Source organism: Lolium rigidum, chromosome 2 (assembly GCF_022539505.1).
Source record: "Lolium rigidum isolate FL_2022 chromosome 2, APGP_CSIRO_Lrig_0.1, whole genome shotgun sequence".
Classification (NCBI taxonomy): Eukaryota; Viridiplantae; Streptophyta; class Magnoliopsida; order Poales; family Poaceae; genus Lolium; species Lolium rigidum.
In genome coordinates this window covers 154,580,783-154,603,421 of record NC_061509.1, presented here as the reverse complement: position 1 = coordinate 154,603,421, position 22,639 = coordinate 154,580,783, and the positions used below count along the sequence as shown (strand labels likewise).

Here is a 22,639-nt window from a genome sequence, read left to right as displayed (position 1 = left end):
GCCAGTTCCTATATTCTGCTGTTTTTGGTTTCAGAAATCCTAGTAAGGAAATATTCTCGGAATTGGACGAAATCAAGGCCCATGATCTTATAATTTCACGAAGCTTCCAGAACACCGGAGAGGGACCAGAGTGGAGGCCCAGGGGCCCCACACGCCATGGCGGCGCGGCCAGAGGGGGGCGCCCCCTACTGTGTGGGTCCCCCGTGGCCCCTCCGACTCTGCCTCTTCGCCTATTTAAAGCTCCCTGACCTAAAACCTCGATTGTAAAAGCCACGGTACGAGAAACCTTCCAGAGCCGCCGCCATCGCGAAGCCAAGATCTGGGGGACAGGAGTCTCTGTTCCGGCACCCTGCCGGGACGGGGAAGTGCCCCCGGAAGGCATCTCCATCGACACCACCGCCATCTCCATCAATGCTGCTGTCTCCCATGAGGAGGGAGTAGTTCTCCCTCGAGGCTAAGGGATGTACCGGTAGCTATGTGGTTCATCTCTCTCTCCATGTACTTCAATACAATGATCTCATGAGCTGCCTTACATGATTGAGATCCATATGATGAGCTTGTAATCTAGATGTCGTTATGCTATTCAAGTGGATTTTACTTATGTGATCTCCGGAGACTCCTTGTCCCACGTGTGTAAAAGTGACAGTGTGTGCACTGTGTGGGTCTCTTAGGCTATATTTCACAGAATACTTATTCACCGAGTTATGATTTGAGTTGGATGTCTCTATGAAATTGTGGTGTGTTAGTACCTCCTATGAATGCTCACGAGTGACGAGCATGGGGTGTTTATTAGTACTTGGGAATACATCTTTAAGGTTTGCCTACATGATGAATTAGTGTTCGTTATCTTGCCAAAGAGTAATTCGTAGTAGCATAGTGAAGTGCTTATTTATATTCCTTTATGATTGCAATGTGCTTTATATCACTATTAATCTATGTGCTACTCTAGTGATGTTATTAAAGTAGTCTATTCCTCCTCCATGATGTAATGGTGATAGTGTGTGCATCATGTAGTACTTGGCGTAGTTTATGATTGTAATCTCTTGTAGATTATGGAGTTAACTATTACTATGATAGTATTGATGTGATCTATTCCTCCTTTCATAGTCTGTTGGTGACGGTGTGCATGCTATGTTAGTACTCGGTATAATTGCGTTGATCTATCATGCACTCTAAGGTTATTTAAATATGAACATCGAATGTTGTGGAGCTTGTTAACTCCGGCATTGAGGTGCTCTTGTAGCCCTACACAATTAATGGTGTTTGTCATCCAACAAGAGAGTGTAGAGTGGTTTTATTTTGTGATCAATGTTGAGAGTGTCCACTAGTGAAAGTATGATCCCTATGCCTTGTTTCCAAATACTGCAATCATCGCTTATTTATTGTTTTACTGCATCTTTACTTCCTGCAATATTACTACCATCAACTGCACGCCAGCAAGCTATTTTCTGGCGCCGTTACTACTACTCATATTCATTCATACCACTTGTATTTCACTATCTCTTCGCCGAACTAGTGCACCTATACATCTGACAAGTGTATTAGGTGTGTTGGGGACACAAGAGACTTCTTGTATCGTGATTGCAGGGTTGCTTGAGAGGGATACCTTTGTCCTCTTCCTCCCTGAGTTCGATAAACCTTGGGTGATTCACTTAAGGGAAACTTGCTGCTGTTCTACAAACCTCTGCTCTTGGAGGCCCAACACTGTCTATAGGAATAGAAGCGTGCGTAGACATCATGGTGCATTCCACCTTTAATGAAGCATGAAGCATCATCATAAACATCAAGTGGTATGTGCAAGGCAAAGGTATGGTCTTGCTAGGTTTTCCTTTTACCGGTCTCAAGGTGGTTATTGAGAGATCGGGTTATAGGATAAATAGCCGCATTATAAGGGGCTTTTAGTTGGGTAACTTGATCACATCATCTTAGGGAGCTCAATTATTTGCATGCTCTGTATTCCCTAATTCTTGTTACTCACTATTTTTTCTCTGTATGAGTTTCTTGAGTTTGTTGCTAGTTTTTTAATGAGCCCAAGTTCATCGAAAACGGAATCCACATGCGTCGTCTATTGCTTTTTTGAGTTTAGAAGCTTTTACCTGTTCTTAGGTTGGATAGGTTTCACTTCTAAAATTATGCAAAAATATCCGTGATGATTCCTAATATTTCCAACAAAATTAGGTTGGAGAGATTTTAGTTGGAGTTCTATTCGTCCTTATCTTTCCAACCAAATTGGTTTCATCTCAATCGGAGTTCAGGAACTCTCTGAAAGTTTAGTTCTTTCGAGAAACTGTAGTTTGAGGGTTTCTCTCATGAAACTTGCAGCGCTGATTCCACCGCTGGAATGACTAGTCAGGCGCGGGGCGCCACGCCAGTTCCCGCTGAACCGCTATATTGGCTTCCCTTGCGTAGCCTCGGCCCACCGGAATGGATCAACGCATGTGTCGGCATGCCGATCGTGTCGCCGGTTTGGTTCGGCGGGCTGCCGAGCGCTTTGACCAGCCATTTCCGTGGCCGGACTAACCCACTGGTCTGTGCATCGGTTGGTCTGGTGAGAGCTTTGGCACTGCCGACTCGTAGGAAACTCTCAAAACAGCTAGTTTTCCACCTTGGACTATAAATATCCCTTCTTCCACATCAAGGACCTTGAAAAGCCTGCTTCCTTGAAAAGCTTGCTTCCTCTCCTTTCCCACAGACCATCTCCGACAACGACGCCCGCTGGGCCGATCTGTTCTCATCGACACCAGTGTCGACCACGACATCAGACTCGTACGATGTCTAGTTGTTAGATTAGGTTTATTTTTATCTCCACTATTTTTGTAAAATATGAACTATCTATATTTCATGGTCTATCTAAACTAGTTTTATCCTATTTTCTAGATCTTATTGGGGGCGCAATTTTCGGCCCGTTTGATTTACTAGGCTCCTCCTGATGAGGACATCCCTACTACACTACTACTTCCATCATTGCAAGATGAAGCGTTTCTGCTGTGAAGCTCAAGTCCAATGAAGTCAGGATTTGACCAATAACAAGAGATCATGCGAAGCTACTTACGCAACAGGTGAACTTGTTCCTATGTGATACTTTGATCGATGAGAACTTTATATTGCCTAAGTGGTATTACTTATGTATGATCAGGTATAAAGAGGAACCAAACATTGCACAAGGAGGAGAGGAGTAGCTGGACAAGAAGCTGGACGTGAAACTGGACATGGAGCTGGACATGAAGACATCCCATGGACGCGCGAGGGAGGAGCGAGAGGCATGCGCGAGAGGAGGAGATGCAGTTCAGGCCGGCGCCAGGCCCGGTCCGACCGGCTGTGCCGCCGGGCCACCCGGTCCCAGCCCCGGTCGACCGGCTTCCACGCCGGATCAGCCCGGTCCAAACCGGGCGCCCCGTTTGTGCCAGCCGGGCCATGTCCAGTAAGCCTGGACGCCCGCCCGGTTGCCACCCGGTGCCTGGCCCGGTTCCGACTGGACCAACCCGGTCCCAGGCCCGGTCGACCGGCCCCCAGGCCGGCCGAGTCCGAGTCTGTCTCGACCAGATCTATTATGGGTCGGTTATTTTTGTATCTTTTCGACCTGAGGTCGTCCTGAACGCCTATATAAGTGCCCAGGACGCCCCCACAATAGCTTTAGACCACGTTTAAGATAAACCCTAGTTCATAGTTGATTGCTTTGCAACTCTATTGAATCCCTACACCATATTGCCTTGATTTGGTGTAATTCTGATAGTCTTGTGTGATCTGCTGTTCCATTGGGAATTAGAAGGTTGCAACTTACCGCTTCGTGGTCAGCGGCTACGTGCGCAAGTGTGTGAAGTTGCGAATATCTTGCAGGGTTGAGAGCTGTTGCATTGGCGACAGGGACCAATCGAGAGATCTCGTTGCGTCATACAAGTTATCATCCACTCTTAATCAAGTTATCTCCGATGTATTCATCCCGTGATCATCATCACCACCATTGCTTACTGATAAGATCGCACCCCTTATCACCTCCGCGTTGTTGCATTGCACGATTCTTAAAACAACGTTTTGCCAGCATATGAAGGAACGGCCGAATCGGCTGTTTACAGTGGGCTTCTCCCTCTTCCTAGGTAGACTACCTTCTGCTCACTCTCCCTTAAACTACTACACACACTCTCTTGAAATCAACACAACCAGACTCCAAATCAAAATAAGTTTTATATGAAAAAAATGCGTGTTGATGATATGAATCAATTCCGACAATCCGTTTCGTGTTTCTTCAGTCGTAAATCGTAAATTTTGTGTATAAAGTTTTTGAGAGAATTTTGTCAAATTCGTCACACACGGTCAACCGTTGGAAAATTTCTTCGAGGAGTAGGTTCACCTCACCATTCTGCATGACTCTCGTGTTGAAAGGTTTTTATTTCGTTTGACATAGACGGATAGATAAATAACTCGCTATTATAGTGTAATTCGTACATACGTGTGAGTATATTTTGTAGTGTTATTGCTCAACTTGTCACTTCCATTTTTCATGAACGGCGATGTGATGGTGATAGGTGAAAAGTGAGAGGTGATAATCCATGGTGGTGGCCATTCTCGTTGTTGGTAGCGGCGTGGCATCAGGCTTCGTGGTCGGCGACGTGGTGCTTTGATTAGCGTGAGCGATGGTGTCAATGTGATGTTCGTCTTTGTGGTCGGCGATATTGTGATGCTTGTGACCGTCATGACTGGCGGTGTTATGGTGGTGTTCGTAGATGTCGTGATGCTTGTGACCGGCATGAACGGCGGTGCCATGGTGGTGTAAGGCTTCGTGATCGCTCGCGTGATGCTGCTTGTGATGCTTGTGATGGGTGAGGTAAGATCACATGTTAAATATGAGACGAAGAGTAGCATGCGACCAATCAAACAATGGCCCTATCTTCTACTCCCTCCGTCCATAAATAGATGTCTTATATTTATCTAAATTTGGATGTATCTATACACTAAATAGTGTCTATATACATCCAAAATTTGATAAGTCTAAGACATCTATTTATGGACAGAGGTAGTATATTCGATGTGAAAAAATAGCTTCGTAGGCCACCAAACAACAAAACTTTTCTAGGTTAGAGAACCCGCCAGACACCAGACTCGGTCACGTACGGTGTCGAGCCCTATGGGCCGTATCGGATATCTACGCCCAATATGCAGGTCGTTTAGAGCCCAGCTGTGTGAATGAGACAGCTGATAGAACAATCCTTATCCAGCCCAAGTTTACAATGCAAATCACAGCCCACGGCGAAGGATACCCCGCACCCGCAGGCTCCACCTAAACCCTAACCCAGCAATTGCTCGCTATATAACTGCCCCTCCACAGAGATCCTATCATCGCCGCCAAAGGGAAGCCCTTCCAGCCTCCAGAGCCCAGCCTACTCGCCCCATCGCGATCTCACCCATCTTAGCACGGCAAGATCTTTTGTCTTCGTTTGATTTCTTTGCACCTTTTGCATCATGTGATGGCAGTGACGATTTGCAAATATTCAAGCTCAACAGACCAAATCACAGGTCTTCTCTTTGTTTTGAGTTGATTTGTATGCCGATTATCCCGCTGAACCGAGCCATCTGATACCCGATTTTTCTCCTCCGGATCTGTGTTCTTGCTTCTTCTCTCTGTAATTTTATTTGGAGGACCATGTTACGATGAGGATAACAAGCTCCCTCTTCTGAAAGCATTGACGACAATCGCCGGCAGAATCGAACCTAATAAACATTGCCACCACTGAGTAACTAGTCGCTTCCTCCAATTTTTGCTCACTCTTTGATTGTTCATTTGCCTTTTCCCCCTTCACATCTACAAGATCTATTTGGATAGTGAGGAGGTAATTATGCATAATCCAACACTTGATCCGAGGTCGGCTTGAGCCTGCCGTATGATGTCATCTTTGCATCTGAATCCATATGAGATCAGTGTTTTTGGTTTCGGTTTTGCTATGTCTCAGTCAACTGAGATTTTCTTATGTCTAAGTCACTTGCAAAAAAGTGCTTAAGTTTCACTTTTCTGTTAAAAAAGTGCAATTGCACTTTTCTACCAGAAATGTGCAACTGGACCGAGTTGCACTTTTCTTTGAACTGCAGTTGCACTTTTCTGAGGTGACTGAGACTTAAGAAAATCTCAGTCAACTGAGACATAGGCACACCCTTTTGGTTTACTGTTTTCGCTTTTGCTTGATTTCTTCAGTATCAGGGGATGAAACCTTGAAACAATCTTAGGACACCTTCTGACACAGTGCCTATTTTCCTGTGAATGAGAAGGAATTTATATTCTGATGATACTACGTCTTTCGTTCTGTCGATTTTATAGTTCTTTTAATCAGCAGTTTGAAGCCCATGATGATTAGCTTTATGTTGGAATTACCGTCAGATTCTGTATGACGATATTTTTGCGGCTTTCTGAGGCATTAACTCATTTCTTTTTTCCATTTTACCCTCTTAAATTATTTTTAATTTTGGTAAAAATATTCCATCTTACATAATCCTGTTGAGGAGCTCGGACCATAGGAAGTGCCGTATGACACTGTAAACAACAGCTGCTTCTCTCCACTGCAAGTTTCCTGCCTTCGACCATTACCTTTGTGGTTTGGTCTAGGCTGGAATCCTCATTTGCACCTGGTTTGATTCAGCTGTGTGCGTGATTTTAAGCGGGTCACTGAGGGATTCTATGTAAGCCTGATTGCTCTGCTATTTATGTTTACTATATCTCTACCTGAGGCCTGATGCCACGTCTCTGGTAGCTACGAGTTCAGACCGAAATGCTATGATTGGACCAAAATAGAGATGCATGTCGTTTGACATGTTGATAGGAACTTGTTACTGCATTTCAGTCAGTTAACAGAGCCTTTAATTGTGATTACATGCTTCTGTAATAACAAACAAATTTAGTTGGTAGTTTATTTGACCCTGGGGTATGATATGGCGATGATGATGAACTTTAGGCTTGTTTCTCAAAACATTCGCAGTTGCCGCCTAAGAGCTTTCGCCCTGCCAGGCTTGAGAGCTAATGCTGCTAATTCCTTCCTTGGATGTCTGAGCCATGACATTATCCCCAGTTCATATTATTCATTGGTTCGATCTTCATGTTTTGTAATTGTTGCATTGCAAATGATGATAATTTTAAGGCTTGTTTCTCAAAACATTCGCAGTTGCCGCCTAAGAGCTTTCGCCCTGCCAGGCTTGAGAGCTAATGCTGCTAGATCCTTCCTTGGATGTCTGATGCAATGCTTTATGTATATCTAGTTTTACATGTAAGTTGTACTTTTTTTTTCATTTTCTTACATCAATCATCTGTTTTGAATGCCTGTTGGTGATCAGTCTGAACTTTGGATGTATGGCTACATATACATCGAGTGAACTTTCAATGCTGTTCAAATCATCTGCAAGTAGAGAGCGGCATCCCCCTCAGCTGGAGCAGTTCAACATGGAGTGAACTTTCGATGTGATTGGCTTCTGCCTGTTACCGTTCATAACTTGAGATGCTCTGTCAGAGGTTTGAAACAGATTCTCCTATGGTGGAACAGGCTGACACGGCTGAATACTTTTATAATGTCCATGCGTGTTGCTATATTATGGAAATTAACTTCAGTTTTTCTTGGTTTCCAAGTTCTACAAACTGTAATCTGCTCCTTGTCTTAAAAGGACTTGCGTCTAATGGGATTGTTTAGTGTGTCTAGTGTTATGATGGTTCTTTGTAACACATTTCTAGATGATGGGCCTAGTGTTATGATGTCCAGATAACGAGAGTGCATACATCAAATGTTTCGCAAGGTCAGGGTAAGTTTATATTACGAAACGTCAGGCTTCACCGAACTTATTGGAACTATCTTTTCAGCCTTGAATCGAAGGGAATTGAATCCTTACCATTGAGTTAGCCATTGTGATAATGGAAAACATCATTGTATGAGAAGATAAATTTGGCATAAACTTACCATATATTACATAGATTTGAACGAAATTCGATGAAATTTGAACTAATTTAAAATTTCCCTAAACAAAATTTCAGATATAAACTTGCCATTGTAGGAGATGGTGGCGGCGACGGCGACATCTCCAACCTTGGTGCGCTGTTCTGGATGCCGTCGACAATGTGCTCTAGGTTGTGCCCCGGAACGCCCTAGAAGGGGAGGCGCCCCTTCTTGTTTCAGTTGTTTCGCCGGCTGATGAGGCCGGCGGTGCTATTCATCTCCATGGTGCTGTGCCTGGAAGTAGGCGACCCACCAGCTGTCGTTGCCGGTGGCCGCCCAGGTTGGATCGGACTGCTTCTCGGAGGCGAGTCCTTCGGGCCTTGATCGCGTCCCTCCAGCGCTCCGTTCTCGGCGATGATGGGACGCCTACGCCATTGACGGCCATCCTCCATCCGCCGCTGCTTGACAGGCGCATGTACGACGGGACGGGACATGCGGTACAACGCCCATGCCTCCGCCACGGTGAGGCTGCCGGGCCGAAGCCGTTCGCCGTGGCGATCTTGCGGGACAACGACATTGGAGGAGGTTGGGAACGACGAGGGAGGAGGAGATTTGAGAGCTGTTGGAGCGGCGAGAGATTGGGATGAGGACGGAAGGAGGGGCACTCTTATTATGCAGCGGCGCCAGGCGAAGCAGCAGCGGGGCGTTGGACGCAATAAATGCCGGCGCTAATGGCTACACGGCCATGTACGATGAGATGCGTCCCCGCGTCATCTGGGAAAGCTGGGACACCATTAACGCCGCTCGACCAGAGGTAGACGACGGGGTTTTAGGCTTCCTAGTTGCTGAAGCGTCGGGCCCGCGTCTCCTCGCCTTGCTTCTCGTTGTGTACGGCGTGTCCGAAGCGTCCCCTGTGTAGCGGGGACGGGCTCGGGACACCGGACACCGTATTGGGCCGCGTCGGATGCAAAGGGCCTTTGGAACACGCGACTGGGAACGATTTTTTGTCCGGCGTGCCCCAAATTCGGGGGCCGCTTTGGGGACGCGGCTGGAGATGCTTTTAGTCTATGTGGAGAGAGGCAAGCAATATATTTTACATTTCAACACCCTCACTTTATTCTAGTCCTTAGATGTTAGTTGGATGTAGGCTGCAAAATATTTTTAAATAATATTGAGTTGGTATAGTTCTGACACACTTGAGACCTGTTGAGTTGACTACCATATTGAAGCGATGCACTATGCAACTCAACCAAAAAATCAAAATGATGGAGATAGGTGTACATTATATTTTTTTTTTGAAATGTAAACCACAATATATTAAGCAAAGCAAGCCCGCTCTCATTAAAAACCTTCGGTATCCTGGAAGGAAAACATTATATTTTATATTTCAACAAGGAGGAGCATCTCCATCAACAAAACTGCTATCATCTCCGTCTTTGACTTCCTTCCCCTTGTAATATGTGTAGATTGAAATTTGACTTCCTTCCCCTTGTAATCTGTGGTGGAGCATGGCCAAAACAAAGGCTGGGCCGGTAAGCAGAGAGTGGGCCGCAAATAAGCTATTTGTTGCTGATGGGTCAAGTTTAAACCGAATTCTAAGGGAAAGTAGCCAAAAAGGGTCGGCCACGGCCCAGTATGGCCCACCCGTAGCGCCACCACTGCTTGTAATATGTGTAGATTGAAACCCTCATTAGCTTTTTTTTTGGTGTTGCTTGTACGCTAGTAATAGATACCATGTTATTTTGCTGGCGAAGTTTACCCTTGATTTGGCTATACTTATGTGCCTCTTATCATTGCCATGTTTCACCAATGTGATCACTGAAACAAAGATGGACGATAAGAGAGTCTAGTGGCGGCACTTATGAAGTTCACTGCTAGCATTACTAAAGGTCTGAATGACTAGCGTTCAAGAACAAGCAAGGTGCGGTGATATAAGTAATTTGGGTGCTGACGAGGTGACCATACCTATTTAAAAAATAAAGTTGGGTGCTCATCTAAACAGACTGACTATGATGATCGCCTCATTCGGCTTTTCCATACACCGCATGAATTAATCTGTTATGTCTTTCATGGTAGAGAGTGGATATATGGAGGCCGAACTATTCACTGACTACATGTAGCTCTTTATTTTCAAAAAAATGGAAATCATATTTTTAAGTTCCAAATTTTTTCTAAAATCTACGAACATGCAAAATCTCAATGTGAAATTACTAGTACTTTAGGCTACACAAAAAAGACAAATGTGTGGATCTGAGAATAGTGAATAGTGCATATTTCAAAACTATAAAACCTATCAATTTTTTTCATTTTTTTGGATAGTCTACAATACAAAGAATTTCACATTGAGATTTTACACGTTTGTAGATTTCATCATTGTTTACATCTAAGATTTTTTTTCAGAATTTTTTTAAACTTAAAACTATGATTTTGAATTTTTGAAAATAAAGGGCTACATGTAGCTCGGCTTCCGTTTTCAGTTTTCCGTTCATGGTGTTGATAATAATGGTGGGATTATTTTGGTTCATACCCTGTGGCATGGAAGTTTCATATGCCTCCTCGTATTCACATGTTTCTCTAGCTGCTAGCTAATGGCAAGTTATTAACAAGGGATAATCTCAACAAATGTAGGCACCTGGATGATTTGACCTGCTTGTTTTGTGATGAACATGAATCGTCTGCTCACTTGTTCTTTAAGTGTGTGGTGGCCAAAATCCTTTGGTTGTTGTATCAGCTATTTTTTGGAGACAAGTTGGTGATATTCGAATATGTTGCTAGATGGTGGATTAGTGAGGATACTATGTTCTGAACATCTTATCATCTCTGATTTTTTGGACCTTGTGGTCTACTAGAAATGATGTTTGTCTTCAGGGCAAAAGTTGGCTAGGTGTCAAAGGGATGTTGGGAAAACTGGGTGTGCTGATTCGGAGTTGGAAAATCCTTTGCCAAAACAAGCATTCGAGTTTGCTGGATGCCAATCTGCAATTATTGGAACATCACAAGGGTGAGCTATTGAGGATAGGCTGGATTGGTGCCATGCTAAAAGCTAGCGGCTATGATGCGGATCTAATGCATTAATGGCGCTAGGGTTTGTCCTGCGAGAAGCTTGCCTTAAGAATGTTCTCTGATTTGTAAATTGTAGTAGCTTCTGGTTTTGTAGTGCATTTTTCCTGGTACTTTTCGGTTGTTCCAGGTGAGTGGGCTTTAAACTGTACTGTTGAGAGAAGAGTTCATAGCTCGGGGTGTATCAGGTGGAAACGCCTAGATCCTGAAAATCTGCAAATTTTCGCTCAGGTCCGTTGGATCCTGTACCAGTGGTTGTGATCTCGTCACAGTCTTTTTGCACAAAACTTCCGTAACAACAATACTATCATATCTTACTTCGGGACACTCCATTGACCGAGCATTCAAAGTGTGATGAACAATGGGATCTCAGGTCCCGAGTGTGGCATCAATTAAGAAGGCAACTTTTCTACCTCCAACGTACAAGTAAATTGGGAAAATAGCTCTTTGTCAAGGAATCCCAAACAGATTTTGTGTTTGCTGAACTTTCTAAAATTAGTCCATTAATCTTACCCTAGATGTGTTGAAAAAACTAAGCATTCTTACTCCAGTGTTTTCGTGAGATAAGGCCTGGACAGCTGGAGCTGGAGCCTCGGAATACTTTGCACACATTTAACCAAGAAACCAAAACGAATTGCAGATCGGAATAACCAGAAATATCTCAGAAACAAATTGCAATATTCAAGAAATAAAACCTATAGATTGGAATGGGATCATGGGAAAAATATCTTGAGCCAAAACCGAATGTGGGAATCTGTCTAGATTAAACATATATATTTGCAAAGAAATGGTTCAAGAATCCTCCAGGACATAGTATGGTCCCTCCATGGACACCATATCCATGCTTGAGGTCCAGGCGGCGCTAGACGAGGGCCTATACCCGGTTTGGTGAAGTAGGAGTCACCATTGGGGATAGTTCTTAGAGAAGGGAAGAGGAGGGGTGCAGGTGCGGGTCAATGGGAGAGAGTAAGAGAGATTTAGAGCTGGATACCAAAGTGAATCAAATGGCCGGTTAATGTTCTTCTATAATAAATAATAATAGGGGCTTTTGTGCAAAATGAGTGGAGGTGGAACCCATGGGACAAATCTGACCGTTTGTGCATGATCCGGTGGCTTACGTTGACATTTTCAGATTTTCAGAAGATGTGCAATTTTCATCTGGTACGTTCCCGTTCATAGCTCGAGTCTTGTGACATTTTGGTTGCATTTTAATGAAACCAGGGGTTCTAATCTACCCCCTTGCATCTAAAAAAAAGGAAGAGAGCAGCAGAAAACAGAATATCTCTTGCATTTCGCTTACCCGATGGTATACACAAGGCTCGTCCTTGCAAGACCACATAGTCAAAGTTATCGGCTAAGCTTCCCACTAATTTTGATGCTTCTTATCGTGGCCTTGCAGTGTGCGAAAGCAGAGATATCTTGGTGACATGATTACGACCTTCAAATACGCCGACATTGCCATCTAATTGGAGTGGACCATTGAGTTGGTGCAGGGACTGAAGTGGACTGCGCCCGTGTTCAATTCCATATCGTTTCTTATTGCGGCCATGCTTGCTGCTCACGGGCGCGCGAGCTGCCTAGATATTTTCGTGTCATTGACAATCTTGGTTCATGCATCAACATTGAATGTGGGAATCGGACGGCCGTGGTCAAGCCGTGCCATCAACAAAAATTGCCAGCTTCAACAGCCACCAGATTCTTCATGTCACGGGGCTATCGCTAAAGGAATAACTCTAATAAGTAATACAGTATAACAGTTCATGTTTCCTTTTCATGCAATTCCAGTGCGCCGCGAGCACATAGCTGCTTTACGAGAGACTTTATTAAGTCGGCACAAAGGAGAGCGAGCAAGAGCGTACACGGCGTAGCCAAGCAAGGGACGAAAGCAGCGGCGAGGGGAGCAAATCGCTAGCTAGTGGTGCACGATCTGTTGCTAGGATCGATTGATCATCTATCCACCACTAGCGAGTAGCGACACCCCCAGCAGTGCCTCATGATCTTGCGCTATAGCTATAAGCCTATAAATAGGCCACGGGACATCCACTGCAACGGCAAGGAAGCACAAGACAAGCTTAAGGAAGATATATCATGGAGGGAAGCTGTAAGCAATGGCAGGACCAGCTAGCGGCGCTTGCGTTCGCGTTTCTCCTCCTTGCGCCTGCGTTGGTGCAGTGCGCGGCGGCCGAGGCCGACGGCGAGAAGGACGGGTTGGCGTCGCCGAGGAAGACGGTGCCGCCTGGGTGGACAGGCGACTCGGGGTCAGGACAGGGGTCCAGCCCTGACGGGTCCTGGAAGTACGAGTGGGGCTGGGCTGCTGGGCCTGGTGGAAAAGGCTCCGGTTTCGGGTACGGTTACGGCGGCAGCGGTGATGCAGGTAGCGGCGGCGGAGGAGGTGATGGTGGCGGATCACGTGGTGGCAGTGGCAGTGGCGGCGGCGGAGGACGTGGAAGAACGTCAGGTCTACGTAATCACGGATATGGTGGCCGTCCAGGTAACTATGGTGGCAATGATGCTGGGGGCTATAATGGCCAAGCCGGTGGAGAAGGAGCGTTCGGCGACGGAGATGGTGCCGCTGGCTGGAACAAGCGTGGCCGATTCCGCGGCGGAAGGGCACAGAAGAAGCAGGACGATGGCGGCAAAAACTGAAACTGCCCGTCGTTGTTGCCTCTTGCCATGCAGACGCGGTTCTTGAGTGCCATGGCATACATAATAGTGCTAATATGGGTAAAGCAGTCTATGAAATAAAAGATGTACTCCTACCAGTAACTTATATTGTGTGTATATGTCGATACATATTGGTGCTGAAGGTTCTCAAAATCTCGATCAATATTTTGGCATTGCTCTATATGTTCGCATGATGTTTTTGACGCATGTATCGATCACTTATGCATTTTACGTGACCGATGCCAATAGCACAATATAACAACGGGCGTTGGGTGATTGCAATTCGTGACAGCATAATCGATTTCTTGACCATACGATTTCTTTGCGAACGTGCACACCAAACACGGAGCGGTAGTGAGGCGGCATTGTCGAGTTTAGACCGAGCCAGAGGGGACAACAACACAGAGTCGATATGACATGGTAGCAATGATGGAGGTGAGTAGGAGGCAGGGATGCGTTGGCCACAACCACGACAGAGGTGAGTCTAGACCCAGCCGGAAACGCTAACACCGCTAAATGGAGGAATCTGAGGTTGAATGTTAGGGTTACGGGTTAGTTGAGGTGGACGATACACAGTTAAATCGGGCTACCACCTAAAATGGAGGCACAAATTCTGAGAGAGGGTGGCACATCTTGCACTCCCTAGATGTCAGCAAGAAACCCCGTTTGGAAGGTAATTTGAAAGCTTAAATTTCCAAGCAAGGCCAAAATATTTATTTTCCGCGCTTTGCATGGTATTATCCCCTGAAATCAGCAATGGTGAATTGACACGTGGGAACAATTGGGGAATGCATGTAACATTCCAGGGGTTAGAGATCCGAAATCAAGAGAACACAGGTGTGTGCATTGCATTCATGCATCGAAAACCCAAGTTCTTTAAACCTGTCAAAGTGATCGATGTTGGCCTTATGTTGATGGGAATTGACTTAGATCATTTACATGAGTACGATAAACTTCGACATGATCTTTGTTGATTTCAGATGCTTTGGGGGAAGAAATTTGAATTCAATTCAAATGTGAACAAGGAGTTCAAATAAGAATTTCAAATGAAATTTGAATTCGAAACTATAATATAAAGTATAATATGTTAGATGAAACACAAAAGGAAATTACAATAAATAAAGAATTGAATACTTATTACATACCATCGTCCTGTTACTTACAAGTCACATAAATAGAAGTGAAGAGAAGAATCAAATATTACAAGTAAATCTTTACTCACATAAGAATTTTACCACATAATGAAGTCTTACAAGCTGTAAAAGAAATATAGACAGTTTACAAAAGGGAAATAAAAGAATTTCTAAATCTAAACTAGATCATCTGAAATCTTATAATTCTTGATTCCCTAAAAATAGATAACAAAGACTAAAGAAAATGTTTGTTAGGATTAAAATGTATGTATCTCCGGGGAAGATGAAAATTAGTGTAGGAGTTAATCAAGTTTAGCAGATAGTTAAGCATCAGAAAGGCAACAAATGACAACTGGAGAAAAGGGAGGCACCAAGGAGGCATCATCTTAGGCAACCACAAATCTTATCTTTATTCAATGGCAATAATGTATTCAAGGGGCAACCAAGTAAACACATTCAACAATTTTATCAAAAGACCAAAACCAATCAGCACTAGCTCCATATTTACAAGTCCACATATTTTTGAACCAGTGATTCACCATTGACATTAGATAGTCAATATGAATCATTAGCCATACAAGTTAAGCCGGTAGTTATAGTGCAATTCCCACATACTAACATCTAGTGTAAATTATCCACTCGTTAACAGAAAAATAAAGGACAAGTATATGATCAGAGCAACCTGACGAGCTTTCTTGCTCAAGGAGGAAGAGAAAGGAATGTTGCTCTCTTGCACTAGATAGGGAAACACACACACACAAACAACACTACCACTGCATGCACAAGATGTGCTGTCAGCTATACACCAACAGTTCATCAGTATATAAACAGGACAACAGTAGTACTAGCAAAGACTCTTGCACACCACACCAATTAGTACCACTACAAATTTCTCAAACCAGCCAAAGCAAGATCAATAACTCTATGAGCCCACAAACACAATAGCAATTCTGCTGTACATCATTTGTACTAGCGCAAGATCAACCACTATATCAATGGGAAACATATTGATGGCGTGTAACTCACACGTTCGTTGGGAACCCAAGAGGAAGGTATGATGCGCACAGCAGCAAGTTTTCCCTCAGAAAGAAACCAAGGTTTATCGAACCAGGAGGAGCCAAGAAGCACGTTGAAGGTTGATGGCGGCGGGATGTAGTGCGGCGCAACACAGAGATTCCGGCGCCAACGTGGAACCTGCACAACACAACCAAAGTACTTTGCCCCAACGAAACAGTGAGGTTGTCAATCTCACCGGCTTGTTGTAACAAAGGATTAACCGTATTGTGTGGAAGATGATTGTTTGCAAGAAAACAGTAAAACAAGTATTGCAGCAGATTTGTATTTCAGTATAAAAGAATGGACCGGGGTCCACAGTTCACTAGAGGTGTCTCTCCCATAAGATAAAAGCATGTTGGGTGAACAAATTACAGTCGGGCAATTGACAAATAGAGAGGGCATAACAATGCACATACATGTCATGATAAATATAGTGAGATTTAATTGGGCATTACGACAAAGTACATAGACCGCCATCCAAGCATGCATCTATGCCTAAAAAGTCCACCTTCAGGTTATCATCCGAACCCCTTCCAGTATTAAGTTGCAAAACAACAGACAATTGCATTAAGTATGGTGCGTAATGTAATCAACAACTACATCCTTAGACATAGCATCAATGTTTTATCTCTAGTGGCAACAACACATCCACAACCTTAGAACTTTCTGTCACTGTCCCAGATATCAATGGAGGCATGAACCCACTATCGAGCATAAATACTCCCTCTTGGAGTTAAGAGCAAAAACTTGGCCAGAGCCTCTACTAATAACGGAGAGCATGCAAGATCATAAACAACACATAGGTAATAACTTGATAATTAACATAACATAGTATTCTCTATCCATCGGATCCCGACAAACACAACATATAGTATTACGGATAGATGATCTTGATCATGTTAGGCAGCTCACAAGATCCAACAATGAAGCACAATGAGGAGAAGACAACCATCTAGCTACTGCTATGGACCCATAGTCCAGGGGTGAACTACTCACTCATCACTCCGGAGGCGACCATGGCGGTGAAGAGTCCTCCGGGAGATGAATCCCCTCTCCGGCAGGGTGCCGGAGGAGATCTCCGTAATCCCCCGAGATGGGATTGGCGGCGGCGGCGTCTCGCAAGGTTTTCCGTATCGTGGCTCTCGGTGCCGGGGGTTTCGCGACGGAGGCTTTAAGTAGGCGGAAGGGCAACGCGGGGGGCCACACGAGGGCCCCACACCCTAGGTCGGCGCGGCCAGGGCCTGGGCCGCGCCGCCCTAGTGTGGCGGCGCCTCGTGGCCCCACTTCGACTCCTCTTCGGTCTTCTGGAAGCTTCGTGGCAAAATAGGACCCTGGGAGTTGATTTCGTCCAATTCCGAGAATATTTCGTTACTAGGATTTCTGAAACCAAAAAGAGCAGAAAACAGCAACTGGCTCTTCGGCATCTTGTTAATAGGTTAGTTCCGTAAAAATGCACGAATATAACATAAAGTGTGCATAAAACATGTAGATATCATCAATAATGTGGCATGGAACATAAGAAATTATCGATACGTCGGAGACGTATCACATATCCATAAGTTTAGGAGTAGTCTACGACAAGATGAATGGTATACCAGAAACCAGAGGACCAAGCATTAACAAGGCCAAGCTATAGAGTTCAGCAGGTAGAAACCAACATTTAAATTAATAGATCATGCAATATATGTTCTTAGCTTTTGCATAGCTACACCAGAAAAATAAGGGGAATAATACGTAACACTTAAATCCAACCACTCTGCAACTGGAGCTAGTCCATGAGGATTAGAAGGAAATATTCCTCTCAGATATGCATAATGGTGCTATTCTAACTCATTACAGAGATTAGGAAAGCTACACACTAGTATCTATTCTTCATATTAATTTTTGCCTCAGCCAATTGCATCATTTGTCCGTGTAGTGGGAACTAGGGTCCCCGCTACGCCTGCCACGCTGGCCACACTCAACGGACCTCCGGAGGCGCCTTGCGCGTCCCCGGCCAGCCTCAAGACAAGAAGATGGATTTCTCCAGGGATGCGGGCCCACACTTCGCTTCGGGAGGATTTCCCTTCCCGGAGAACCTTGCCGGGCGATCATCTCGCCCGCGTGATGCCCCTTCCTAGGGATGCATGTTGGACATCTGACGACGGTCACCTGTCGGCGCCATGATGGTCAGCAGGCCTTCATCCCGTCCCATCGAAGCTCTGGAGGATGGAAGCGCAAGCAAGCAACCGCAGGCCCGCGACATCGCCCCTCCCCCACAGCGGGAGAAGGACACCTGTAACGTATGCGGTGCCCTTTGTGCTTCCCCCTTGGCCTATAAAAGGAGGGCAGTGAGATAGTAATGTTTTTTAGGCTAGGGGGGAGGATGAGAAAAGAGCTGGAACAAAGGCGTTGGAAGTGGGAGTCTCGGCTCCATGTGTAATATGTTCATCATCATCATCAAGGAAAATAAGGCAAGCATGACGTAGAGGTTTTGCATTCGTGCACCCTAAACCTGGGTAAATACTTGTTTCTCTGTGTTGTGCTTGATCCCGTGTGCCCTCTAGCCGAACCTAAAAAGGAATGTAAACTCCCGATGTCCGCAATCTATAGAAGGCGGTATCACTGGCCAGGCTACACAATCAAGCACACGTATCTGTTCTCATCTAATGTACATATTACACCGACAAATATGTCTGGATGAATGTATCATCCAAACAGGGACAAACAACAAACTAGTAGAGCCGCCAGGATTTAAGCGACATGTGCCATCAGGATTCAAACTGCATGTTCCATCAAGATTCACACCCTACATTTTCTTGTAACTCGAAACTACCTATAAATGACACCTCCTATATTAAGCTCATAGATAATTTAATATTATTATGTAAGTAATACTATACTTATGTCTCGAACTTAATGCATTTCAAAATTCATTTTCAGAAGGCATAAATGATGACAATGTTTACGTGTGATGTACGCATTAATCTGGGAGAGAACAAAGAGTATGATAATATCTAAGCTAATGAAGATAGTGACATTTTGTAGATCATTGCTGAAATTATTTCTATATCTGTCAAAAGAAAATCTTTTCGCATGAGGAAAGAACTAAAGCAATACAATGCTTTTGGTGCAAACTAATGAAATCAACTCAGGTAAAAAAAACTAATGAAATCAACTGTTTGTATTGAAATACAAGTACGAATGCATGTGGGTGAGAAACTGAGAACCACGATGAATGTTTTAGCATCTAAAACGATTTTGCACATATACATCACATTGAGTATTTCTAGCAGCCCACGTTCTAAGCTCACCGAATAGATCTTAGGTTTGGTCTCCCTCGCAATAACTAAGTCTTCTTTTTTTACTTTCATACTCCATCTCAAGAAGATCCCCAAGTCTTCTTTTTTTACTTCCATACTTGCTTGCCAGATGATCACTAGAGCCAATCTGGAAGCTTTAATTTCTTTACTGTGTACTCTGTAAGAAGTATATGGGTAGTTATGGAACCGCCAATAGCTCTATGCCAAATTTATTGTACAGACATTAATTTGTACTTCTTGCTCGTGAACTTTTGTCCAGTTTTTCGAAGAAATAGCCGATCCACTTCATCCAAACTAATTATCTTGAGATGTTAATAGATGGGTCAGTCATTTAGAGCTTGCGCATCAAGTTTTAGGATTTCCTCAATAAAGGAAGCATGGCATCTGTTAGTCAGACCCGTTCTTTAAATCCATGTAACATGCTATCTCTGTTTCATAAAAAAAGAAGTATAATTTTTTTCTGAGGTCAAACGATGCAAAGTTTGACCAAGAATTTTGAAAAAACTATCAACAATTGTAATACTATATAGATATAATATGAAAACATATTTTAAAATGTATCTAATACAATTGATTTGACATTGTACAAATTGGTACTTTGTTTCTAAAAGTTTAGCCAAGTTGACGTGCTAAAATTTATAGGCCTTCATGGAACTGAGGTAGTAGTAGTGAACACCCGAAATTAAGATAACCAACAAGCGTAAACACCCAATTGGTGGATGAACCATGGGTTCCCGTAACAAGAACCATTGTAATACAAAAAACATGGACTCGAGCAATATGCCATCTTTTTGTGAAATTGAATTATTAAAAATAGTTAATGAACCTCAAGATTAGACACACTCATGCTCGCTTACAGAAGTTAGGATTGTACATGGTCGACAAATGGTGTAATAGCATACAAGGTCATAATCAAGTCTAAAAATATTAAAAGCATTGGCATGACTTGTCACTAGCGTATTTTTCAAATCCAAATATAGTACAACCAAATTTCCAATCCAAATTTGACTCACTCATTAAAAAAGGTACAAATCCATTCATAAAGAGGTTTAGGATATTAAATGAAGAAAATGGACTATCTCATATATAAATATCAAAAAGGAAACTAGAGCTTAAGAGAGAAAAGTGTCGCACTAGGAAGTGTTATCATTGTAGTGCAACTAAGTCTAGTACAACCATCCGTTGCACTCGGATGACCCACATAAACATTTTTTCTTCTTGATGTTACCTTGGGGGTCACGGACACCATCTATGGTATAATTATAGTCATATGATAGCGGTTGGAGCGGAGGAATATCCACGTCAGCAAAGAGCGCGATGTGAGGCATACTCTTATTGTCATGGTCATAGAGCACATTTTGTGAAAAAAGGTTGCCGCTGCAGCTATGGTTGATGAACCTAGCAAAGTTGCCAGATTTCAGAGCATCCACAGCAATATCATTTACTTCACCTTCTTGAGGACCACTTCGAAGCGAGGGAATAGTCTTTAATAAGTTGTCCCAACGAGATACATTATAATAGTTGTGACCAATATTGAACAAGTACTCATCATTTTCCGTCTTCTCAGCATCTTCATCCTTCACTAACTCTCCTGTATATTCACACACAAAGCTTCCGTTGGGTATAAAATCAAGGGTTCGCACTCCCCATCCCATTGATTTCGTCTTGAAGACTTGAAGGCGAAACTTGATTCCACGTTGGCTGACTCTGTTGTGACAGGTTGGAGGGCACTTGCATGAAGGCCCACACTCATAAATAAGAGGTTTTTCCCCAAAGGTTCTACCATTTTTGCTGAAAGGGATCTTCCCTCCATTTTTCACGGCACATGCACACTTTGGTGAGTTCATACATCCACCAACGCAATCACAGCCTGATGGAGGCTCTAGCTGATAGTTTATGGGATATTGCATGTGTGAAATGTAGGAAAATGGCATCGGGTACTCATTCGATACGGAGTTGATGGCGGATATAGGGATATTCTCGACACCTGCCGATATATCTACGACGAAAGTGCCATTGGATGGTGGTTCTGCCATTCTTTTTTTCACAAGCTCTTGAATGTCGATATGTGGTTGCCCTGGCATTCTTCTAAGATGAAAAGTATTAACAAATTGGTCTTCGGTAATCTTCTCTCGGCAGAATTTCTCGACTAAATACAAACCACCATAAACATAATACGTATCTCCTTCAGACCGAGAATGTTCACCCAGATGAGCCATAGACCTGTAAATAACACGAACTTGTGTTTTATTATCCATACTCCGCTTCAGTGCCATGTCTGTGCCTTCCATCTTCTGGTCGGCGGTGGCAGCCGTTGATCCAACATGCAGCAAGAAATCCAGATTGTGATTTAGGGCAGAATGCTGCGCGTACGACACGATGCTAACGGCCAGACATGCTCTGCCCCTTTTGATGTAATCAACACACGACTCTTGCGAACGGTGGAGACCAGCTAGGAACAACTCCTTGTTAGAATCAAACACATCGCCAACCTGAACTCCAGGCAGGCTACCCTCGTACCTCTTGTCACCGTGTTCAACACAGAACCTCTCCCTGAAGGCTCGGAAAGCCCCAAGATCGTCATGTGTAGTGCCATCTTCTTGCTCTCTGCGCTTGTTCTTTTCTTCCTCCAGTAGAGTTTTGTAAATCACCCTGAACTCGTGCAGAGAAGCCATGACACTTTCTCTAGTGATGGCAACTCTGTTCTTTGGAGTAATCTTCTTCTCTTTGGGTACAGAAGAAGCAGATCCCGTCTGAACTTGCGCGGCAGCAGAAAATTGGACACGAGATCGTTTACCTGCAGTTGCCGGAGCGCACTGCCTGGAACCATCTTCGAACTTGGATGATCCTCTTGTTCCAGGAGGTCCATCAGATCCATTATTAATAATGGGGCTTAAACCCTGTGACGATGACCACGTCCGCTTGTACCCAATCTGGAATCTCCATGGCACCAAGGCCTTGCGCCCCTTGCGGCAGCCTGTTGCTGCGCCGCCACCACCTGTAGCGAAACCTATTGATTTGCTATCTCTCGGTGGTGAATTTTCCTTCCCCATAGAGGGATTGAGCTGAAAACCCTGCGGATTGGCACCTCTCTCGGAAGCGTGCTTAGCATCAGAACGGCCGCATGTCATAGTCTCCGCACCAGGCACGCTCCTACCTTCCATCGTCTTGCACGATCAGATGAGATCAAACCAGCATCGCCAGCGACCTACACGCATCGGCATTGCATTGAGGTGTCAGAGAAGAGAAAATTGCGCGGAACGGACCACGGAGCAGGGGAGCCGAGCGTCGGCGGCCGTGCTGTAGATACATACATACCTGAAGGAAACGGAGGAGGATGGGAGATCTGCGTGTCTGGTTGCCGGCATGGTGGTGTGACCTGGATCGAGGTTTTGAGTGCGCCGGTGGATCGGAATTGCCCGATGTGGCCCCTAAACTTACGGGGGAGATCAGCTCCCGGAGATCGTGATGGATATATATATGCTTATGAATTGGAGTGAAATTCGGACGAGCTATGCTC

At 44.3% G+C, this 22,639-nt stretch overlaps 2 protein-coding genes, 8 non-coding genes and 1 pseudogene across 10 annotated transcripts; 10 read left to right on the top strand and 1 right to left on the bottom strand.

The window, feature by feature from the left end:
• Window positions 1–5,461: 5,461 nt before the first annotated feature.
• LOC124693915 lies at window positions 5,462–5,569 on the top strand. Its single transcript, XR_007000359.1, has one exon. It is a non-coding gene; the product is annotated as a small nucleolar RNA Z107/R87 (small nucleolar RNA).
• Window positions 5,570–5,636: 67 nt separating this feature from the next.
• Window positions 5,637–5,733, top strand: LOC124693681. The gene has a single exon (XR_007000148.1). It is a non-coding gene; the product is annotated as a small nucleolar RNA R30/Z108 (small nucleolar RNA).
• A 78-nt stretch (window positions 5,734–5,811) lies between these two features.
• LOC124693932 lies at window positions 5,812–5,904 on the top strand. The gene has a single exon (XR_007000373.1). It is a non-coding gene; the product is annotated as a small nucleolar RNA snoR31 (small nucleolar RNA).
• A 278-nt stretch (window positions 5,905–6,182) lies between these two features.
• LOC124693908 lies at window positions 6,183–6,280 on the top strand. Its single transcript, XR_007000352.1, has one exon. It is a non-coding gene; the product is annotated as a small nucleolar RNA snoR31/Z110/Z27 (small nucleolar RNA).
• Window positions 6,281–6,327: 47 nt separating this feature from the next.
• LOC124693923 lies at window positions 6,328–6,408 on the top strand. The gene has a single exon (XR_007000367.1). It is a non-coding gene; the product is annotated as a small nucleolar RNA snoR77Y (small nucleolar RNA).
• Window positions 6,409–6,478: 70 nt separating this feature from the next.
• LOC124693888 lies at window positions 6,479–6,661 on the top strand. The gene has a single exon (XR_007000333.1). It is a non-coding gene; the product is annotated as a small nucleolar RNA Z112 (small nucleolar RNA).
• A 52-nt stretch (window positions 6,662–6,713) lies between these two features.
• On the top strand, window positions 6,714–6,861 carry LOC124693938 (annotated as a pseudogene).
• Window positions 6,862–6,916: 55 nt separating this feature from the next.
• LOC124693650 lies at window positions 6,917–7,037 on the top strand. The gene has a single exon (XR_007000120.1). It is a non-coding gene; the product is annotated as a small nucleolar RNA SNORD14 (small nucleolar RNA).
• A 62-nt stretch (window positions 7,038–7,099) lies between these two features.
• Window positions 7,100–7,220, top strand: LOC124693652. Its single transcript, XR_007000122.1, has one exon. It is a non-coding gene; the product is annotated as a small nucleolar RNA SNORD14 (small nucleolar RNA).
• A 5,814-nt stretch (window positions 7,221–13,034) lies between these two features.
• On the top strand, window positions 13,035–13,811 carry LOC124692467 (glycine-rich cell wall structural protein 1.8-like). The gene has a single exon (XM_047225854.1). The coding sequence runs from the start codon at window positions 13,053–13,055 to the stop codon at window positions 13,608–13,610; it is 558 nt and encodes a 185-aa protein (XP_047081810.1). The 5' UTR covers window positions 13,035–13,052; the 3' UTR covers window positions 13,611–13,811.
• A 6,474-nt stretch (window positions 13,812–20,285) lies between these two features.
• LOC124690239 (histone-lysine N-methyltransferase, H3 lysine-9 specific SUVH5-like) lies at window positions 20,286–22,283 on the bottom strand. The gene is made up of 2 exons (XM_047223651.1): window positions 21,404–22,283; window positions 20,286–21,118 (listed from the first exon to the last, which is right to left on the bottom strand). Exons 1-2 carry the CDS (start codon window positions 22,281–22,283, stop codon window positions 20,286–20,288), a joined length of 1,713 nt encoding a protein of 570 aa, XP_047079607.1.
• Window positions 22,284–22,639: the final 356 nt, after the last annotated feature.